Below are 21,817 nucleotides of genomic sequence, written 5' to 3'. Positions count from 1 at the left end.
GGAATGCTCCGATCTACAGATGCAATCAACTGCAGGTCCCTCTGGACTTGGATGTGTTTTATGCTATTACCACACCTCAACGTGTGCCTAACCAAGTGCTGACCCTCATGTATTATAACAGATTGGGGATTTTTCCTTACACTGACCTCTACAATTTCACACAGTACAATGGTGGCATTCCACAGAAGGGAAACCTAAACGCCAGTCTTCAAAAAGCCCAGAAAGAGTTTGACTATTACATTCCATCCTCCGTACCTGGCCTGGCTGTCCTCGACTGGGAGGAGTGGTTTCCCTTGTTTGACCGAAATGCAGATTTAAGAGAGATCTATAAGGCACTGTCCATAAACTACACCCTGCAGGAGAATCCCTTTCTTTCAAGCAAAGAAGCTACGTTAAGAGCCAGGGAGGATTTTGAGAAAGCTGCCAGAAGATTCATGGAAGAAACGTTAAAGTTAGGACTTTCACAAAGGCCAAATTTTCTCTGGGGCTTTTATTTGTTTCCTGACTGCTACAACTATGATTTTTTAAACCCAAACTATACTGGAAAATGTCCAAAAAGTGCCAATGTATTGAATGACAAACTTCAGTGGCTATGGGAGAGAAGCACTGCATTTTTTCCATCAGCATACATGCCAGTTTCTGTAAGTAAAACCCAGAAAGCAGCTCTGTTTGTCCGACACAAGGTGCTAGAAGCAATGAGAGTTGCACATTTGTCACAACGCCCCTACTCTGCTCCCATTTATTTGTATCTACAACTGCTTTTGCGGGATCAAAATGGCCTGTACAAAGATGAGGTAAGTATTGAGTGTAAACAGCATGCATAATAAATTCTACTTTGAAGCATAATGTGTGGTTTATATTTCTGGCTAATTGGTTTGTTCTGTGCAGGTTGACCTGATTCGGAGTATTGGTGAGAGTGCAGCGCTGGGAGCCGCTGGATGTGTGCTCTGGGGCTCTAGCTATTATTTTAATGACAAGGTAATATTTTTATTTTTTATAAAGCATAACATTAGGTAATTCCAGTTGGTTTGCAAACACTCGAGCATGATGAAGGATAGGTGACTGCTGTGTATCACGTTATAAAGGTCTGCTGTTGGAGTGGTTCACTTTATTGTATTAATACTTTAAGGCTTTATTCCCTATTCACATAGTTCATTGTGTTCAGTCTATAAGATTAAATTTCGCACACTTACCCACAATATACTGCCGCTATAAAGAAATCCTAATCTTTACAGAACCATATAACTGCACATTTAAGTTTTTCTTTATCTAATTTGTCTTTTAAAATCTGACTCCACTCTCAGATACAGCAATTAATAAATTCTCTGTTCTTAATGAGGTTGCGACAGCTCTGTAGGTGCAGGGGGAACAAAACCAAAACGCACATTGCAGGAGCATCTTGGCTTTGCATATTTATTTGGATCTTTTTAAAATAAGTTCATTCTTAAAAAAAAAAAAAAGAAAAAAAAAAGTAACATTTAAAATATATATATATATATTTTTATGAATTATTCATAATGTTGTTGCATCTGGTGAGTCATCTTTATAAAGCCTCAGGTTCATGATGAATGATACATTGCATGTAATCCAAACTTTCTTTCTAGGAATCATGCAAATCTCTTTCTGCATACTTGTCAAACACGCTAAATAAGTATGTCGTCAATGTTACGACTGCAGCCGAACTGTGCAGTGACCTGCTTTGTCAAGGTAAAGGACGCTGTGTCCGTAAAAACTATGATTCGGACGACTACCTTCACCTGAACATAACCAACTTTAAAATACAGAAGATTGATGGGATGTTTAAAGTCTATGGGAAGCCTTCCATCACTGACCTCCGTGCCTGGGCTTACACGTTCACCTGTCAGTGCTATGAGGACAGTAAATGCAGGGCTCAGTTTGGTAACATATAGGAATGTAATTATGATGATAGATAATTTCTGCTGGTATTTATGTATTTTCACACAGGTTTCTTATTTCTTTGTGCTGTTTTGCTTCAACAAGTAAACCCTCTGAAACTCACTCTCCTATTTGTCTTTTACTTTTGGAATGTTAACAGTTGTCAATAAAACACAAATAATGAAGCATTTTTTTTTTTTTGCTCACTTTATTCAGGACAACATTGTGAACTATTGTTAATATTGATATTTATTATTAAATAAAGTTGATCGAAGATACAGTGGCAAAAATGATCCAAGACTAATATATATATATATATATATATTTATATTACACACACACACACACACACACAGTGAGGAAAATAAGTATTTGAACACCCTGCTATTTTGCAAGTTCTCCCACTTAGAAATCATGGAGGGGTCTGAAATTGTCATCGTAGGTGCATGTCCACTGTGAGAGACATAATCTAAAAAAAAAAATCCAGAAAACACAATATATGATTTTTTAACTATTTATTTGTTTGATACAGCTGCAAATAAGTATTTGAACACCTGAGAAAGTCAATGTTAATATTTGGTACAGGAGCCTTTGTTTGCAATTACAGAGGTCAAACGTTTCCTGTAGTTTTTCACCAGGTTTGCACACACTGCAGGAGGGATTTTGGCCCACTCCTCCACACAGATCTTCTCTAGATCAGTCAGGTTTCTGGCCTGTCGCTGAGAAACACAGAGTTTGAGCTCCCTCCAAAGATTCTCTATTGGGTTTAGGTCTGGAGACTGGCTAGGCCACGCCAGAACCTTGATATGCTTCTTACAGAGCCACTCCTTGGTTATCCTGGCTGTGTGCTTCGGGTCATTGTCATGTTGGAAGACCCAGCCTCGACCCATCTTCAATGCTCTAACTGAGGGAAGGAGGTTGTGCCCCAAAATCTCGCAATACAGGGCCCCGGTCATCCTCTCCTTAATACAGTGCAGTCACCCTGTCCCATGTGCAGAAAAACACCCCCAAAGCATGATGCTACCACCCCCATGCTTCACAGTAGGGATGGTGTTCTTGGGATGGTACTCATCATTTTTCTTCCTCCAAACAAGTGGAATTATGACCCAAAAGTTCTATTTTGGTCTCCTTTGACCACATGACTTTCTCCCATGACTCCTCTGGATCATCCAAATGGTCATTGGCAAACTTAAGACGTGCCTGGACATGTGCTGGTTTAAGCAGGGGAACCTTCTGATTTCAAACCATGACTTCTTAGTGTATTACCAACAGTAACCTTGGAAACGGTGGTCCCAGCTCTTTTCAGGTCATTGACCAGCTCCTCCCCTGTAGTTCTGGGCTGATTTCTCACCTTCCTTAGGATCATTGAGACCCCACGAGGTGAGATCTTGCATGGAGCCCCAGTCCGAGGGAGATTGACAGTCATGTTTAGCTTCTTCCATTTTCTAATGATTGCTCCAACAGTGGACCTTTTTTCACCAAGCTGATTGGCAATTTCCCCGTAGCCCTTTCCAGCCTTGTGGACGTGTACAATTTTGTCTCTAGTGTCTTTGGACAGCTCTTTGGTCTTGGCCATGTTAGTAGTTGGATTCTTACTGATTGTATGAGGTGGACAGGTGTCTTTATGCAGCTAATGACCTCAAACAGGTTCATCTAATTTAGGATAATAAATGTAGTGGAGGTGGACATTTTAAAGGCAGACTAACAGATCTTTGAGGGTCAGAATTCTAGCTGATAGACAGGTGTTAAAATTCTTATTTGCAGCTGTATTATACAAATAAATAGTTTAAAAATCATATATTGTGATTTCTGAATCTTTTTTTTTAGATTATGTCTCTCACAGTGGACATGCACCTACGATGACAATTTCAGACCCCTCAATGATTTCTAAGTGGGAGAACTTGCAAAATAGCAGGGTGTTCAAATACTTATTTTCCTCACTGTGTGTGTGTGTGTGTGTGTGTGTGTGTGTGTATATGTATGTGTGTATATATATATATATATATATATATATATACTGACACACAAATTGTGTTTGAGAATGAGCATTAGTTGATTGTTGTGCACTGTATTGTATAATTATGCCACTAATACTAATTAACTACAAGTTGGTATTTATAACTATTTGTAACTACTGTTACAGTGGATGCTGAATAAGGCAATAGGCAGTAAATGTATACTGTACATTCAGCAGCATCAAAGTCTGTTGGTGAAATAAACAGTCAGGAGTTTTTGCTCAGCAGAATCACTTAATGACTGGCATAATGAAGAACATTTGCACAATCGATTCTGTTTTTTTTTTAACTTGACTCGTGTGTAAATATTTTTAAGAACAGGGTAGCTGAAGTGATTGGGTTTAATAGTTGTATGACCTTTTTCTGACTGTAGGTGGCACCAAAGTGTCTTGCTGAAGATTGGTTTCTTTTCATTCTCCATAATCATAATTTGTTATAATGTTTGTTCCAACAAAAAGCAATATGCATATGATAGAAAATGCTACCTTGTAGTTGGGATTTAATGTCCAGTTCATATCATTGCTTTAGAACATGGTACACTAATCTGGGTTCTAATCTACAGTTTAGGGGGCAAAAAAAATGCCACATTAGCATGAGTCTGAACAAAAGACTGCCCAGTGACTGTCTGTGACAGGCATAATGCTCTAGTTCTGGTCTGGGCTAGTCTACACTACAGCAGCATAGCACAAGTGCCTCTTGACACGCATAAGACAGCTTTTGCTAGTGAAAAGGCAGCCTATTACAGTGTATAAAACACAATCTAGATGGTACAACGGTGCTCAATTTTTTCAAAAATTGCCCATTAATCTGTCACTGGTTTCACTAGTACATACCTCCAGAAGAAGAAGTGCTCCAGAAATTCTATGTGCAACCTTTTGAAATCCCAGGTGTGAGGCAAAATATCACATTACATCTTGGTCCCAGAAAGGTCAGCTCTTAAATATATGAAAGTTGGATTAATGAAGCCTTAAATTAAATGTATTGATGACTGGATTTCAGTTTGATTAGAAAAGTCAAATTATTGTCACCTAGAAAAACCATCTTGTTTACACCATGCTAGAAGACCGCTCATACAGGGTAGTGGTGGATCAATGGTTATGGCTCTGGGCTCAGAAGGTCAGGAGTCTATGCCCTAGCACTGCCTAGCTGCTTCTGTTGGGCCCTTGAGCAAGACCTTTAACCCTTTCTGCTCCAATGGTGCTATATCATAGCTAAGCTTGCACACTGACCTTAACTTCCTAACAAACTGTTAAATGCAGAAAAAAAGCGTCATTGTGCTATAGCGTATATGTGAATAAAATTGTTCGAATCAAGTACAATAAAGCTGGTTTGGTTGCAAATCTGGGTGAATCAGGTTTTTTTTTTTTTTTTTTTTTTTTTTTTTTTAAATCAAAAGATTGAATGACTCATAACTTTCTATTATTAAATTCTGATAAGACAGAGATTTTGCTCATCAGCCCAAAAACCAGTAAACAGAAACTCCAGCATTTTAACCTGCATTTAGACGGATAATCTGTAACTACTAGTTCAACAGTAAAAATGGGAGTTATTTTAGACAGCAACTTGTCTTTTAAAAACCATAATAAACCATATTACAAAAACAGACTACTTCCACCTTATAAATATTGCTAAGATAAGAAACATGTCTATATCTGATGCGGAGAAGCTTATTCACGCATTCATGACCTTCAGACTGGACTATTGTAATGCATTACTAGGTGGATGTCCTGCATCATTAATTAACAAGCTACAGTTTATCCAGAATGCAGCAGCCAGAGTTCTCACAAGGTTAAGAAAATATGATCATATAACCCCAATCTTATCCCTTCACTGGCTACCCGTTAAGTTTCCAATCGACTACAAACTACTGCTACTTACTTACAAAACACTAAATGGTTTAGCTTCCATGTATCTATCCAGTCTTCTAACACTTTACAATCAGTCACGCTCCCTGAGATCTCAAAACTTGGGACTTCTAGTAGTTCCTCAAAAAGTCCACTAAAGGTGGTAGAGCATTTTCACATGTAGCTCCTAAACTTTGGAACAGTCTTCCTGACGGTGTTTGTGGCTCAGATACACTCTCCCATTTTAAATGCAGATTAAAAACGTATATTTTTAGTGAGTTCTACACATAACACACATCACATATAATAACCTTGTGCTCCAGTACATCTGATCAAATGCACATTATCAACTTGTGCTGTTAATATCATGAACAGCAGCTACGCTAATTCCTCTCCACTGCTTCTTTTTCTCTACCCATCCCGAGGCATCCTGAGGTTGCGCCAGCTCCAGTTGTGTCCCACCTCATGAAGATTATGGACCTTTAAAAAAGTAGATGCCAAACTCGCAAACATCCCAAACCATCGAGAGACGTATCAGTACCATTTGGAATTTTACTTTATGTGGAGTTTGGACATTGGACCATATTGAGTGTTTAAAGGCTCTGGCATGGAGAAGCTGGTGTTGGATCTGTGATGACCTCAAATGTTGAGCTATTTTATAAGTTGCTCAGTAGCTCCTGGTTTCATAACCTCAAATGACTGTATAAGACTGTAGAAAGGACATTACTCATAATCTTACATTCCAGTGCTCATGTGAGTTCTCACTCTCCAGTGTTCTGTATTGTTTAAAGACTATAATCACACTCTTGATGTCACCCAAATGAGGATGGGTTTCCCTTTTGAATCTGGTTCCTCTCAAGTTTTCGTTTTCATAACATCTAAGGGAGTTTTTTTTCTTGCCACAGTCGCCATGGCTGTTCATCAGGGATAAATACACATCGTTCACCTTAAACTCTTAAATTCTGTAAAACTGCAAAGAGCCACATCCTATACATGGGCACACATGAACATCACCCATCCCTTCCTCTTACACACACACACACACACACACACACACACACACACACACACACACACACACACACACACACACACACACACACACCTCTGCTCAGCCAGATTTATTGTAAATGTCACACACCAACAAAATGACAGAAATTGACTCCTACAGTTCTAAGATCACAGGCCAGTCATTTTCAACAATGAACATTGTGTGCACTGTCTCACACACACACAAACTCTGTTTAACCAAGTCCACAAACAAAAATATAATAATTTACAATAGCGTTGTTCTTTTACTATGCATGTTACTTAGTGGGACTTTTGGCATTCCTTGCCTTAAACAATCCCCTTCAAATCCGCTTCGTATTCCGTTGTTGCCACTCGAAGCAATTCTTTCACATGTGTGTCAGTCAGAACAGATCGATGCTTTGATTTCACGTGTTTCAGGGTAGAAAACAAGGACTTTGTTTGTGGGGGTTTTTTTATGTGCGTGTTCACTTCGCTTGAGTTTAATACGGTATTTTCGTCAAATGCGCATGTGCGTGAGATGAATATACCGCAGGGGTGGGCAATTAATTTTTACAAGGGGCCACATGAGAAACCTGAATTGTGTCAGGGGGCCACACCAACGATAATATTTTAGGGATGCACCGAAATGAAAATTCAATTCAAAATTCAATGAAATCCATAATTTTTTGTGTTATGCCTTTTGCCTTGGCACCATCACTGGAAAACTTTCCTGCCTTTTCAAAAACGTCCTCTACAGACGGAGTGCGCATGCTCGGATTGACTTTACTTTTCTGCGCCGCGTTTGTATGTTTGATGTTTGTATTTCAGGTGATAAATTAAACCCGACTTGGAGAAACTCTTTGCAGATACACCCCCTCTTGAAATTTCAGCATTGCATGTTTTGCAAAACGCTATCCACACACCGCAGACATGTTGCTCTTATCCAGATAACCGTGTGCTGCTGCGCTTTTTTATTGCGTCATTACAATTGTGTTTCTGCCGTGTTGTTTCGGTGATTTAGGTATTTCAAAAATTCTTGGTGCGTCCCTGTAATTTTTGATTGGCCTCATGCCAAGGTCTGATATACCGCAAAGTTTCCCAGTAGGGGCAAGTTTATTTAAGTCTTAAAAATACCGTATTGAACTTAAGCAAAGTGAACACGCACATTAAAAATCAAACACACAAAAATCGATATGAACGTAGGAGCCGCATGAAACCAGCCAAAGAGCCGCATGCGGCTCGCAAACCGCGGGTTGGCCACCCCTGCTCTAATTCTATATTAATACTCATGGGTTTGGTTGAACAAACATCTGGTTGTGATCGTCACCATCGTACAAACGGCAAAATTAAAAAAAAACTTTCCATAGAATCTTCATGTTGTTACATTAGTTGTTACATTAACCTTTTCCCAGGACTCTTGAGATTGTTGAAATCCAAAACTGCATTAAACTGTGGCTAGTAGAGTTTATTACATTACTCACACTACAAAGCACATGACTCCATTAGTGAACACCGTGAACTGCATGTGATGATAAGAAACTCTTCCATCAGCATCAGTACCTAAATCCTTCAAACTGGCAGTTATCAACCTCCTAATTAAGAAACCTGACCTTGACCCTTGTCAGCTGTCTAACTAGAGAACAATATCAAACCTCCCCTTTTATCTCCAAGATTTTAGAAAAAGTTGTACACAGTAGTAATGCTTACATCTACTTAGGAATAACATTTTTAAATGTATCAGTCAGGATTTGGCCTCATCACAGCACAGAGGCAGTGCTGGTTAAAGTGGTAAATTATCTGTTATTGGCCTCTGATCAGGGTTTTGTTTCTTTACTTGTTTTGCTCGACCTTAGTGCAGCTTTTGACACCATTAATCATAATATCCTCCTTGCTAGACTAGAGACTGTTGTTGAAATAAAGGGAACAGCTCTCTCCTGGCTTAGGTTTTATTTGACTGATCGCTATCAGTTTGTTGATGGTGTAAATGGTGAGTTCTCCACACTCTCTGATGTAAAGTTCGGTGTTCCGCAAAGATCTGTTTAAGGCCCACTGCTTTTCTCTTTATATATGCTGCCTCTGGGTGAAATTATATACAAACATGGTATTCACTTTCATTGCTATGCTGATGATACACAGTTGTATATTTCAGCAAATCCAGATGAGAGGAATCGGCTTCAAAATGTTGAGGAGTGTGACTTAAGACAGTGGATGCTTGATAACTTTCTTCTGCTCAACTCGGATAAGACGTATGTACTAGGACCACATGCAGCTAGAAGTAAATTTTCCGGTTAAGTAGCATCTCTGGATGGTGTTTTTGTCTCAGTGTGTATAGCAGTCAAACCTCCTTGCTCATCAAGGACAAACTTACACTTATAAAGTATTCATTCTTTTTCACCACATTATCTGTGTAAAGCTGCTTTGAGACAATGTTCATTGTTAAAAAAAAGTGCTATACAAACAAATACAGAGCATCTGTGGAAAAACATTCTCTAGTTTTTCTTACTTAGTTCTGCCAAATCATCCCTATTATAAAATTCTTAAACGTATGACTAAATGAGTCAGTGTTTAGTCCTATGATGAAAATGGGAAGTTTTCTGTGAGGCTCCCTAAAAAGCCTATTCCTCTATAGGCACCAGTTATGGTTCTCTTTGGAACTGATCCATTGATACAGATTTTAAACTCCACCCTAGCTATGACTAAATTACTTTTTTCCCTTTATTTTTTTAATTTTTTATTTGCTGTCCGTTTATTCTTACTATATTACCTCCCTAACAGGGTTTATAGACTGATAGTTCTCTTAGTCCCTGACCTAGCGAACCAGCATGAGAATATATTTATTGATTGAGAGTTCAAAAAGTACTTCTGACTACAAAAATCACATTGGATAAAAGCATTTGCCAAATGGCATAAATGTAAATTCACATCTATCAGCCAGCTACCCACAGCATGTGGATTTTTCCAACAAAGGTGTGTTTCTTTGTGTGTTTGTGATACATTTTGACTTAAAATGAGAAACATCCATCAAAGAAACAGCCATAAGCTCTGGAGGACACATGGCATATTTTAGAAGACTCTTCCCATTCTTTGACCTGTAATGCTTTTGTGAGCTATTACAGTACACCCATCAAGGTCTGAGGGTCCCTGTTCTTCTGTTCCGTATGGGAGGTGTGAAATTGATTTGCACCACTGAGTCCCGTGGGATATTTGTTGTTTGCTGTTTCCTTTCTGAAATGTTCATGGTTACAGCTGAATATAAAAGTGCCATATACTGTACCCAACATATCATTTAATCTCATCTCGGGAAAATCATAAAAAACATGATTTTCTTCAAGGTCTGTGGTGAACAAATTCTCATTGTATAAAAGGAGCTTTTTAAGCAACATTCAATCACTTGAAATTTCCAAAGCCAAAACAGCCCTACCAAGGAAGTTCTTGTTTCCATCATTTTCATTTCTTTTGTTGGTCATTCGAAATCCCACGGCCCAGCTTATTGTGCTTATTGTCACGCTCAGTGTGGGAGTCTTTTCAGTGCGTATGCAATGGCAGTAATTTTCTAATCATGGGGTGGTTGAGGAGATTTTGCTGTTTCCTGGCAATAACCACTGATCCACAGGACATTATACATTATTAAAGGGTAAATTTGATTTTGTTTATCATTCCAAATCATGCATTTATAGGGAGCAGTATATAGCAAATACATGTTGGGTTCTACATTTTTCATATGTATTTTTGCATTAGTCTAACTAATAGAGTGGCTGAGGAGACAATAATGTTAAATACATTTTCTGTACCTTTCTTTTGTCTACCCACAAGCATAATTAAAGTCTATTATGCATGAGTCAATGTTGGCCCATGGCTCCAGAATGAAAGCTCATTAGCACTAGTTTTGCATGACCAGTAATTATTTGATTCACAGCAACAGGCCCAGAAGTAATTTTACCCCAGATGAATGTGGTTCAACAGACCACCACCACCACCTCCTTCTCCTCCTTCTCTACCTTCTGCTTCGCAGCACCCTGATGCTGAATTAGAGCAAATTGGAGGCAGCTGTCTACTTACTACAGAAGGGTCAGTTTATTCAGAGAGATAGAAAGAGTGAGAGATTGGAGGTTTATTAGGCACGTTCATTAAAGAGCAGGGTCTTTGAGTGTTCAGACACAGGAAGGAGTCGAGATGCACAGATAAGAAATGTCATCTTTTCAGGGAAAAACCCCAGCAATATATTCGAATGTAACGAATAAAAAACGTGACCTTAAGTGTGAAACAGTGGTTTTCCAATAATGATTTCTCTTATACAAGAGCAGTTTGCCAGAAATTACAGTATTTTATGGCTTTACGCAACCACACTAGCTATAGCTATTATAGCTATCGTTATTTTATTTATAGTTACATAGTACACAATGTATACTATATATTGTTATGTAACCTAGAGCAATTATTAAATAATTTTCACATTCTTTACATAAATTGAATATACTGAACTTATATACATGTTGGAAATGTCTTTAATGTAGTATTTCTTCAGCTGGTAATTGTGGTAAAATGGTAATTGTGCTATGTGCAACAGTTTGGACCTAAGGACCTGCACAAACTTTAGCTGACTCACCATCAATGTGCACCATTCTACTGCCCAGAGGTGTCTGGACAAACCTTCATCTCTGTGGAAAAGCCATTAGAAAAACTTAGCTGAAGCCTCACCATAAAACTGAATGCCACCAACCATCATCTAGATGAGTTTGAGGCATCTAGTATAGGGACCCCTGAAAATCACAACCATATATGATCCTTCTGTTGCCACAAATCACACAATTTTCTAGAATTTATTTGCAGCAAATGTAACAACATTAACTTCCACTGAATCAAAGGACACTAACCAGATTTTTTTTTATCATAACAATGCCCATAAAGGTATGCTTTGCCAAGGTGTGTGTGTGTGTAAGAACACACGTGGCCTGTATAGAGCCCTGACAACAACACTTTTGGATTAACTGGAATTTTGCACCACACCTTCTCTGTGACATCAGAGCTTTCCCTTGGTAATGCGTTTTTTGTGGTTAAATGAGGACAAATCCCCACAGCTATATTACAAAATAGGCTTTACATATCAGAAGTCTGATATCATTTTGAATGCAAAAGTAAATATTAGAAAGTAAAACTGGCCATAATTCAGCTAAATGAAGCCTTTAACAAAGATAACATCAAAAATGTTGTAGTACATTCTTACAATTTTGGTAGTTTTAAAGATCAAAAAAATTGTACACGGTACACAGTATGTCTCTGTAAAATTTGACTTTGACTGGACTTTGAGATTCAGCAAAAATCCATTTGTGAAGTTTTCGGCTGTCTGACTTTTTATTGCCTTCATGGGTGTGAGGCAGAACAGAACTGTGTCCTCAGTGTCCCTGAGTCTTTGTGAATACTAAGTTACAGGCCACTGGTTGGCAGCTTGGCCCCTCCCATATGCCATAAAAAAAAGCCCACACAGGACTGTGATTGTTCCCTCTTGACCCCAAGTACCAGATTGACGCATTCAGTTTCTTTTATACTGGGGTGGGGGGACTCAGAAGTTCCAAGTTTTCAAATTAACTAAATTATTTTTTATCGTGTTTAAAAAGATACTGTTGAGTCATTATGTATACATTTATGTGACTTTTACCAACAACAGTTGTATAATACACAGATATTCTATAGAATATGGTCATTGTATCAGCTGAAAATGAACTAAAACTGCATAGCCATATCAAAGCTTCAGCAGAATCCTTTCCCACACAGAATTGCACTTAGAACAACAATGCAGAGATTGTTTATGGTTCCCACTGAGACCCATGGTTGTTTTCTTGATGCTCAGCTAAGCATCGAATTTCACCTCAACAAACCTAAAACAGAAAAAAATCAACACATTCTCCTTCCATATTCCTATAATATTCCTATGTGCTGTGTAAACATATTACATGCTTTATCACTGTGATGAGGGAAATTAAGATTTTTGTTCTATTTCCATTACAGACAAGGTTTTACCTGTTCATACTGTAAATGTGATGTTCAGACATGATTATTTTGTTTAAGTGTAGGTCAGGTGTCCTTTCAGGGCCATGGGATTATGTGTTTAAATAAAGAGCACTTACCCTTACTGTGCTTTGCTGATCTGACATGATTATAGTTTGCCTGTGCATCCTCTGGCAAGGTTTCCTAAAATTTTAATAGCGCGCGTGCGTGCGTGTGTATGAGAGAGACCTTCCATTTTTATTTTGTTCTGTAGGCCATATTTCTACTCTATAGATAAAATCCTGAAAATTGTCTCCTCTTATTAAAATGAAACATTGGTAAAACAAAAAAAGAAAGTACCATACATTGTTGTTGGGAATTTTTATTATGACTTGTGCAGGCTACTTTTTGTGGCGCTCACTGATCAGGTGTGCAAAAAGTAATCGGTTGAAAAGTCGTTCTGTGGTTTTCTTTGCAATTCCATTCTTAAGACCCACTGCCTGTAAAAGAAATGCCTCTTGCTGCAGCAGGTGAATGCTTTAACAATTGCTCTGGGCCCTGTTTTCCCATAAGCATTGAGTTTTAGCTTAAAGTTATTCCTTTTCCCTGACCTACCATACTAGCATGAGAATATGTGTTTGAGAGACTACAGAGCATTTCTGTACGTCACTCTGGATAAGAATGTCTGCTAAATGCTGTAAACGTTCATGTACTGTAAATGTAATGCATCATAAACTTCAAATTGCCCTTCTCTTTAGAGAGTGTACTCAATGTAATGCTTGCTTTACCATTTAACAGTGATCTTTGTGCAGCAAAAACTCAGTCATGCTGATAAAAGTGCTTACCTTGGATTTGATTGCTTTAGTACCGTGTCCAACAGGTTTCTCATTAAAACAGTGAAATGGGAATAAGTCGAGGGGAAAACTAAAGCTTTTGAATCTTTTTTAAAGCCTACGTATGATTTGAGTGCACTATGGAACCAGTGACTCTTCAATGCCACAGTTAAGTGTGTCAGGGAATGTATAAGGAGAGGAAAATGTGAAATAATTGAATGTAAAAATCACACGAATTGGCGCATGAATGTCAGTATTAAAAGGTTGTAAATAAAAACTTGATCTTCTGACAGAAATGACTCATCACTAAATGAAGATGAATCTTTGATCAAATTGTTAATGAATCTTTGTCAAAGGTAGACAAACATGGATTATACAGTATAGAGCCTTTGAGGAGATTTCCTCGATTACTACTTTCTTAGTGGTCTTTCTTACAATTATTAGATTCACTGTGATAGCATTGTCTTTGTCATAGCTTCGGAGCTCATGTTATTTTAAAGTGCACTCAACGCAGTGGTGTTTTCTGTCGAAACCCTGTAGTTATTAGTAATGCTAAGGTGCTTGCTACAGCTGGTACTCCATCTGTACCTTCTAGAGTCCTGACACTAACACATTGTGGCTTTTGCTGTGTTACAGTGTGCAATATGATATGCTCTGTCTGAAAAGGAAGCACAGCTGGACAGGTTTTTCAGTCTCCCTGCTGTCAGACAGGTTATCAGTGCTATTGTGCAGACATATGCAGAGGAAGAAGAAGATGACAATCAAACTCTATGCCCTATCTATGTAATTAAAACTATCAAACATGAGACCTTCGAAATGTGTCTGAATTCAGATCAAGCTGTCAAGATGATATGCATAAATGATAGTATTTTCTCTGTGAATGTTAACAGACAGAGATGATATTGAAAAAGTGGGTGCAAGGTTCTGTCCTGGAGTGGGATGAGAATAATAAAGGTCCATAAAAAAGGCATTTGCTAAAAACAAAACAAAAAAAACAAAAACCCAAGCACACACAATCATGCAAACAAGTATGTTCTGTCTTAATTGAAGAACGGAAACTGAAAAATTGGCAGCATCTTCCAAAGTGCATTGTGTTTTACAGACGAGCCGAGAAGGAGAACTGTTCAGTGTGCGTATGCGCATGTTTTTATTCCCTAGTGGGGACCTTAATATCCCCTAAGGGAATATCTGACACTTTTGATCTTGTAGACTACTGTATACTGCTGGTTCCCTGAGGAACCTGATTGTTTTTTTTTTTTGCAAAAGAATTTAGCTGTAAATACAGCAAACAATGAGCTTTCTCTCAGCTTATTGAGTTTGAGGTTTGGGTTAGTTTTACGTTAGATTTCAATGTAGGCACAACATTAAATATTGCATGAATAATTGTCAGTCAAAAGTCCCCAAAATGATAGAAACACAAATGCATGTGTTTAAAAAAGTAAGCAGAGCCCCTCAAAGAGGACAGTTCTTAGTGCCCTTCAACTCATTAATTCATTTAAGTGTTCACCCCAGCCAGTGACCTAGAAATGAACAGCAATCCCACAAAGAGAAACATGAGACAAAGCAGCCTCTATCCCCTCAGCATGGAATCCGCTCTGTCACACATATCAAATTATACAGCACACTGAGGGTGGACAACCATTTTGAGTACTCAACTCACTGAAGCTCATATCTGATAAATGGGCTTTGGGTGTGTTTGTGTGTATGTATGGGGTTAGGACTACTTTCCACCAAAGAAAGTATTGTCAGTATGGAAAGGCTAATATCTTAGCAAACAAATGTACATTTGACCTACAGTGATCACAGACTCAATAAAAATGTAACTGAAAAGAAACATAGAATAAAAAATAGAATTGTCCCTAACACTGAAATGTTCTGTCAAATTTTTTCGTTCTTCCGGGTTTGCTTGTAGGTTTAAACTTGGAAAATACTTACTGCATTAAAAAATATAAAAATTTTTTTTGTATTTTACTAAGTTCACTAAATCAGGAGGGTTTTGATGTGATATAACAAGAGACTGGCATCTGTCTATACCAAAGCCAAAACATTGCATATCTTTGATTTGTCTGTTCCAAAATCACAATATGATGAAATATCTTAATGAAATATCTTCTCAGTTTTAGCTTGAATAAAAAATGGGGTGTGTGGTAAGCTCAACAGAGATGCTTTACTCCTCTGGGGTACAGACATCCTCCATGCAGACTGTAATTACCGAGCTCCAAATGTCCAGTTCACCAAAAAAAACCCCACTTCCTACATCTTTCCTCTCACAGCTAAGCTCTTTCTTCATGGCTGCCACTGATGCAAACAGACCTTTTCATTATGGATGCCTAATGTTGCTCTGGCAACCAGCTTAAGACAATAGCTTCTGTGTACACTCATACTGTATAGCACTGATGTCATGTATAAGACCAACGCCTTTATCAAGACTGAATCTCCCAGTGTTGTGAAACCACTTTGAAAGAAAACAGCTGGTAAACAAATACATAATGTGCATCAATAAATCAAATGAGCACATCCTGGATTTTACTAAATTATTAGGTTCATATAAATCTGTCATCAGACTTCCTTTCTATAGACTTTTTTTTTTTTAATAAAACAATATTTTTACTAAAATATCAGACTTTATTTTACAGTGTCAGCTGAATTGCTGCAGTTGTTCCTGCTACTAAATACAGAAGAAGCATAATGCGCACATAGCAAAGCAGCCAGGCGTAACTTTAAACAGGTCCATATGAATCATCATCATTTCCCATTACCCACCAATGTATTAACTACCAGCTATTTTAACATTACTATCCGTGAGTCTTAGAAAAATACTATGTTGTGTTTGCAACGAATTAAAGATGTAAACTTTCATCATGTAGATATAACACAATTGTGCAAACAAAAAAGTGAGTTAAATCTTAATCATAATCCCTATGACCTCCATTGAAACTATAGTTAATGCTCATGTTTCTTTCTTTTTGTAAACAGTAACGAGCAGCTAAGACTCTAAGAAATACACTCTGCCTGTAATAATACTGTAAATTGCTTTATGGAGTCTATTTGTTGACAGTCATCTCCCGAAATGTGCCGGGTGAGTTGTTACAGTGGTCTGGCCAGTACGCCTGAGCACTTTATAGTGTGTAGTATGACATGACTGATAGTGTAGTACATGCCATTGGTTGTATCCGTTTGGGTGTGATTTGGTATAGAGTGTATTTATGGGAGGGGTATAGAACAGTATGTGCACAGGTCTTCAAGTCTCCTAGCAGTGTGTGCTTACAGGTGTATAGCTTGCCGCTTCCCTGTGCACTGTGCTATAAGGCGAGAGCTCCAGCTCAGTAGTGACCTCGTTCTCGTTGTTGTCACTCGTCCCATTAGAGAACTTTGGTGGGCCGCATTCCTCTAGGCAGCAGCAGCAGCAGTGCAAAAAAGCTCTCCTAAAAGGCTGACAAAGCGCTAGCAGCAGCACAGGTGTCACTGCGCACTTGCAAAACAGCAGAATCTGACTAAGCAAATGTAGGACGTCCAGGGTGTGACGTGGCATTCCAGCGGCCATGTACGTCAAAACAACGTTGTAGATGTTCTCTGGGATCACACATATCCCATAGAGGATGGCCAGAGCCACTACTGTGCAGTTCATTCTTCTCTCCTGGTGGATCTGCTCACGCTGGCCTCGAACACTCATCCTCTCAGCCTGGCGCATCTTTCGTGCCGTTACCACCGAGCTGATAATAGTGAAAACAGTGGGCAGGCAGAAGTAGCAGCCAAAGTGCCACCATAGACGAGCTCCGTCGTAAGTAAGTCCCAGCACATACAGGGAGTCGGGGAGTGTTGTGGAGATGCGGATTATACAGCGCTCAATGGGTAGCATCTTATTAGCCACCTCAGGGAGCTCCTCAGCAGGCACCTCTCTCTCCTCCGTTACCAGCTGATGGATTAGCAGCTCGGGCAGTGCCAGCAATAGAGCCCCCAACCAGATCACAGCAAGCTTAGCTGCTGTGGAGGCACAGTTCTCGATCGTCTCGTAGTACATCCGCACATTAGATGCGGCTCGGAAACGGTCGATACACAAAGCACAAAGGGTAAAAGTAGTTACACCCAAGGAAGCCACCTGCAATGGAAGGACATTAATTAATTAATCAAGTGTAATTCCTACATATTAATATCAAATTATATCCAAAACATCAATAATTTCCATACTTTAGGTCATGATGACTTAAGTTAAATTTATATACCCATATTTTTGTGCTTAGTCATGCTCTAGGTCCAGTACATACAGTTCACATCTCTAAAGCTTAAGTTTGAGAATAATGGCTTTTTCCTTCAATATGTCCCCTTTCAAAATCCAATTATCACTAAAGAAGAAAAAAGCACCCAGATATTAGCACACAGCCATTCTGTGTTTTGGCACACTGAAAATATTTCACTGTTATCATCATATTCCTTAAAAACTATTTGTATTTTCAACCCAGTAAACCAAGATTTTCTATCCCTTGCCTTCTAGCTCGCTTTACTCTCACATACAATGACATAACATCTGCCACACAGATCAGGTGTCCTCCAGTCATGTAAAGATGGCCACAGCATCTTTTAAAACTGCTGCTTATGACACATCAGTGATAGTTACAGGTGCTAGGAAGAGATAGGAACTACACTCATTTGTGTATATGAGCTCCCTGGAACCCAGGGTCAACTATAAAAGCTTGTACTTCTGAAATTCCAGCTAGAGATGGTTATGACTTTTTAACAAACAGCCATCTGATCATTAGGCCAACGCTTTACCACTGCATCTTCAATCAGGTTCACTGTCAGTCATTGTATGATCAAAAATTCAAGACTTCTAATTAAATTGCAGTGTAAACAGCATCTGTAAAACATCTGAGGAATGGCAATAAATAAAACTCTAGAGAATGCTGAGAAACTAGGGCTTGGCTCTCGGTTAAAACTACCTACTTATTAACTGTATGACTTACATTGGTTTATTTATGTTACCTCTGCTACAAAAGTAAGTCTCTCCACTTTCATTGTGCTTGATGTCACCTACAGAGTGACTTCTTATAACACACACGTGCTTTGGTGCCATAAAACAGATATACACTCCAAGGTAGCTGGATACTAAGATATACTGTAGTATGATTGCTCTCTAATTACTTGGGTGTCAGCATGTAAAATCTAAAGCCATGCGAACCAATTTTTCAGGGCTCACTGCATTTTGTCTATAGCACTGATGTAGCATCCTCTCTAATCGTTTCTAATTAATGACTTGATTAGAGTCCTCTTTAGCATGACAACAGAGCACAATTGTTATCTACTTTACATAACAAGGCAGCATCATTATGTAAATTGCATGTGCCACAGCCAGATATATAATTTGTCTAAGCAATGAAGAGATTTTGTGTTTAGTCCACCGTCAACTCATCTTGAATTACACCTCTTAGAAACGAATCACTTATTAAAGCATAAGCCGTATGCAAATCCATCAATAATGAGCTTTATGCAATTCCATGTATGTCTTATAGTGATGACTGTTAGCAATCAATAGCAATATTTTCCCCCATGTTTATAGTTGAGTGGGTTCTTTAGAGAAGCTTAAACTTTAAAGCTCTCATGTTAGACAAGCAAATCTAATGGTGAACAGGAGCAGAAGTGAAACTAAACACAAACAATCACTGAAAAACTCATTCCATAGCAAATAAGCAAAACCATATCTAACTCCTGTTTCACAGAGGTCCTGTGTCTCATTAATAGATAAACTAGAACAGACACAGACTCAAACAAATCTCCAGACAGTTGGTGGGAGACAATAAGTTGGAGGTCTTCTGAATAGCATGGGAGGAATCTCTCAGTAATTAGACGAAGGCCCTGATATCAGCCAACTAAACTTTATAGAAAGCAGCAAGAACAATATTAGGTTCTTAGTCAAAAGATTATCTAAATTAACACTTATTGATCTTTTCGTCCTTAGAACTCATGATGTCTTCATTAAGCCATTTCAGAAGAACCCACACGTTGACTATTGCTCAATATGATCTAAGCCACATTTTCATTGATTTTTCACTTGTTCCAGCCACCGACAAATACTTTCTAAACAGAAATAACAAGTATGATGCATTTCTGTCTGGTTTCTGAAAGCATCAGAGTATAGAATCAGTAATGGCTAAATTGGTCAGAGGTCTCATACTCGCATCAGATTGAGGATATGTCTCTGTATCGCTTCCGTTACACTTGCGTGCAGCACTGGACACTTGATATTTTAGTCAGACAGGTTCCTGTATGGTTTAATTCCAATTTGAGACATATTTTCCATTTCTGCTTTAGGATCCATATTACTGTCTTTTGATGCGGAGCCCATGGATATTCACATAATGTAAATTGCTGGTGTCAGCGATGCACAATGATACATTCATCAGAAGTATCATAACACACCTACAACAAAAGAATGACTAGAAATGTCTTTCTTTTTGAAACGCTAACCACTGATTTTGTTACTTCGCTTTGAAACCAAATGCTACAGTTGTTGGTCTATAATTTAATTCTTGTGTAAGCAACATCTCAATGCAGATCATCATCATGATAAACAAAACCCTGTGTCTGAGACTGAACAAGTTACCAATAATTGGTTTCCAGAATGTTCCAGTGTCCAGTTTAGTCTGTTTTATGAAAATATAACATGTTACAGAAATAATACACAAAGCAACTTATTACTTGTCGTAAGGCAACGTTATGTCTCCCGGCCATTTCGGAAAACCCGCTAACCTGCTTAACCAAAATTCACCCACTGTAGGGGAAGTATATTATGGTAAATAAGGAGGTTCTTCTCATGAACATGAACCCATCTGAGACATCATATCAAAATTCGTTTGTTGACACTGGCAACTTTATTAAACCAAATTGTGGTGGGCATCATCAAATCTGCTCGTTGTTTTTGTTCTTTTGTTTGCAGTGGCATCATTTGACTTTGAGCCTGTAGACTATGTTCTATCAGTGCACTTTATGTTGCACTTTTCCCTTTTTTTTTTTTTTTTTTTTTACCTCAAAGTAGGGGATAATTTTACAGGAAACCTCTCCAAGCAGCCAGTCCTTGGTGAGCTGGTGGAATATCACTAACGGTAAGCAGAAGAAGGTGATAAGGAAATCCCACAGGGCCAAATTGGCAAGCAGTGAGTTTGAGACGCTGCGCATGTAGTAATTATGACACACGGCGCACATGATTGCGATATTGCCGATTATCCCCACTGTGAACACGATTACAGACACTAATATAATCGCATAGGCAGCGTATGATTCCCCTGTGACTGGATAAAACGGGTTGGGAAGTCCGGGACCTCTGGGCCGGGTGTTAATGGGGCCGAGTGGAGTGATGTCCATGTAGTCCTCTTCCTCCTCAGGGTACGCGGAGGCAGGGACGTGTGTCGGCAGCTCTGTGGACTGCTTCTGAGCTGATGCATTAGGGGGGCTTTCCAACTTCTCAACTATTGATCCTGCTTCACTTTGATTAGTCCTTGGAGCTCTTCTGGGTCGCCGATACACACCAGGAGCTTTCATTTGCTTTCCAGTAAGTGTGTGTATCGAGGACAGGCTGCTGTCAGCAAACGTGCCTGACGGTTCATCTGTGTTTGCAAGTAATCCGCGGTTAATGTCCATCCTGACGCCTGGAACATCCACATGGCCGGTTCGGGACTCATAATTCACAACCTTTCCCTTAAACGTCCTGGAGACATTTAATGCCAAACCGTCTTTCCAAAAGACTTTGCTGTAAGCCAGAAGAGACAGTGTGCTCTCAGTGCTGGTCCTGAGTGCATTATTAGAAGAGAAAGTGCTGCTGTTATTCCTAAGCCTGAAGGGGCTCCTGGACGCGAGAACTGGCGCAAGTTCACAACACCCAAGCAGACAGAATAATCCTATTAATTGTATTCCCATGGCTCAAACACTCGGAGAACGCATACTCAAAACAGACCATCCAATCTCCCATAAATCCACCAGATTACAGCGACAGAGTTGAAGCCCAGGCGCAACAGGTCATGCAGTTACTGAGGTGGAGGGAAATGATCAACTCTTCTGCTTTGCTCTGTGCGGATCTCAGCCTGCTGATGAAGGAGCAGTGGACCGGAGTTTTACTCTTCACTCCTCTACTCCTACAGTGCACCAGCCACCAGATACAAACACCCCACTACAAAACAGCGCCACTCTGTGGAATTACACCAACACTGCATGTCACAGTCTGCAACAGTCCCAAAACTGCACC

At 39.0% G+C, this 21,817-nt stretch overlaps 2 protein-coding genes across 3 annotated transcripts in view; one reads left to right on the top strand and one right to left on the bottom strand.

The window, feature by feature from the left end:
* spam1 (sperm adhesion molecule 1) overlaps positions 1 to 2,019 on the top strand; it is a 6,193-nt gene extending 4,174 nt beyond the window's left edge. Inside the window, exons 2-4 of one of the 2 annotated variants that reach the window (XM_083546598.1) lie at positions 1 to 794; positions 889 to 978; positions 1,605 to 2,019. The exon at positions 1 to 794 is cut by the window's left edge and continues 170 nt beyond it. In XM_083546598.1, the coding sequence (XP_083402724.1) occupies positions 1 to 794; positions 889 to 978; positions 1,605 to 1,910 (1,190 nt within the window). In that variant the 3' untranslated portion in view covers positions 1,911 to 2,019. The remainder of the gene's footprint in view (positions 795 to 888; positions 979 to 1,604) is intronic. The other variant, XM_083546599.1, reaches the window with a different exon arrangement.
* A 14,169-nt stretch (positions 2,020 to 16,188) lies between these two features.
* On the bottom strand, positions 16,189 to 21,740 carry gpr37a (G protein-coupled receptor 37a). Its single transcript, XM_083546010.1, has 2 exons — positions 20,605 to 21,740; positions 16,189 to 17,683 (listed from the first exon to the last, which is right to left on the bottom strand). The coding sequence occupies exons 1-2, from the start codon at positions 21,490 to 21,492 to the stop codon at positions 16,835 to 16,837; spliced, it is 1,737 nt and encodes a 578-aa protein (XP_083402136.1). The 5' UTR covers positions 21,493 to 21,740; the 3' UTR covers positions 16,189 to 16,834.
* Between the last annotated feature and the right edge of the window lie 77 nt (positions 21,741 to 21,817).

The sequence above is a fragment of the Silurus aristotelis genome (genome assembly GCF_946808225.1).
Source record: "Silurus aristotelis genome assembly, chromosome: 7".
In the NCBI taxonomy this organism is placed as follows: Eukaryota; Metazoa; Chordata; class Actinopteri; order Siluriformes; family Siluridae; genus Silurus; species Silurus aristotelis.
This window is presented reverse-complemented; position numbering and strand designations above follow the sequence as displayed.

What these genes read in the sequence shown, in the direction of transcription:
- gpr37a (XM_083546010.1), bottom strand. Translation starts at nt 21,492, where the DNA reads ATGGGAATACAATTAATAGGATTATTCTGTCTGCTTGGGTGTTGTGAA. An exon ending in AAATTATCCCCTACTTTGAG is followed by an intron (nt 17,684 to 20,604) that starts GTAAAAAAAAAA and finishes CTTCCATTGCAG; the next exon opens with GTGGCTTCCTTGGGTGTAAC.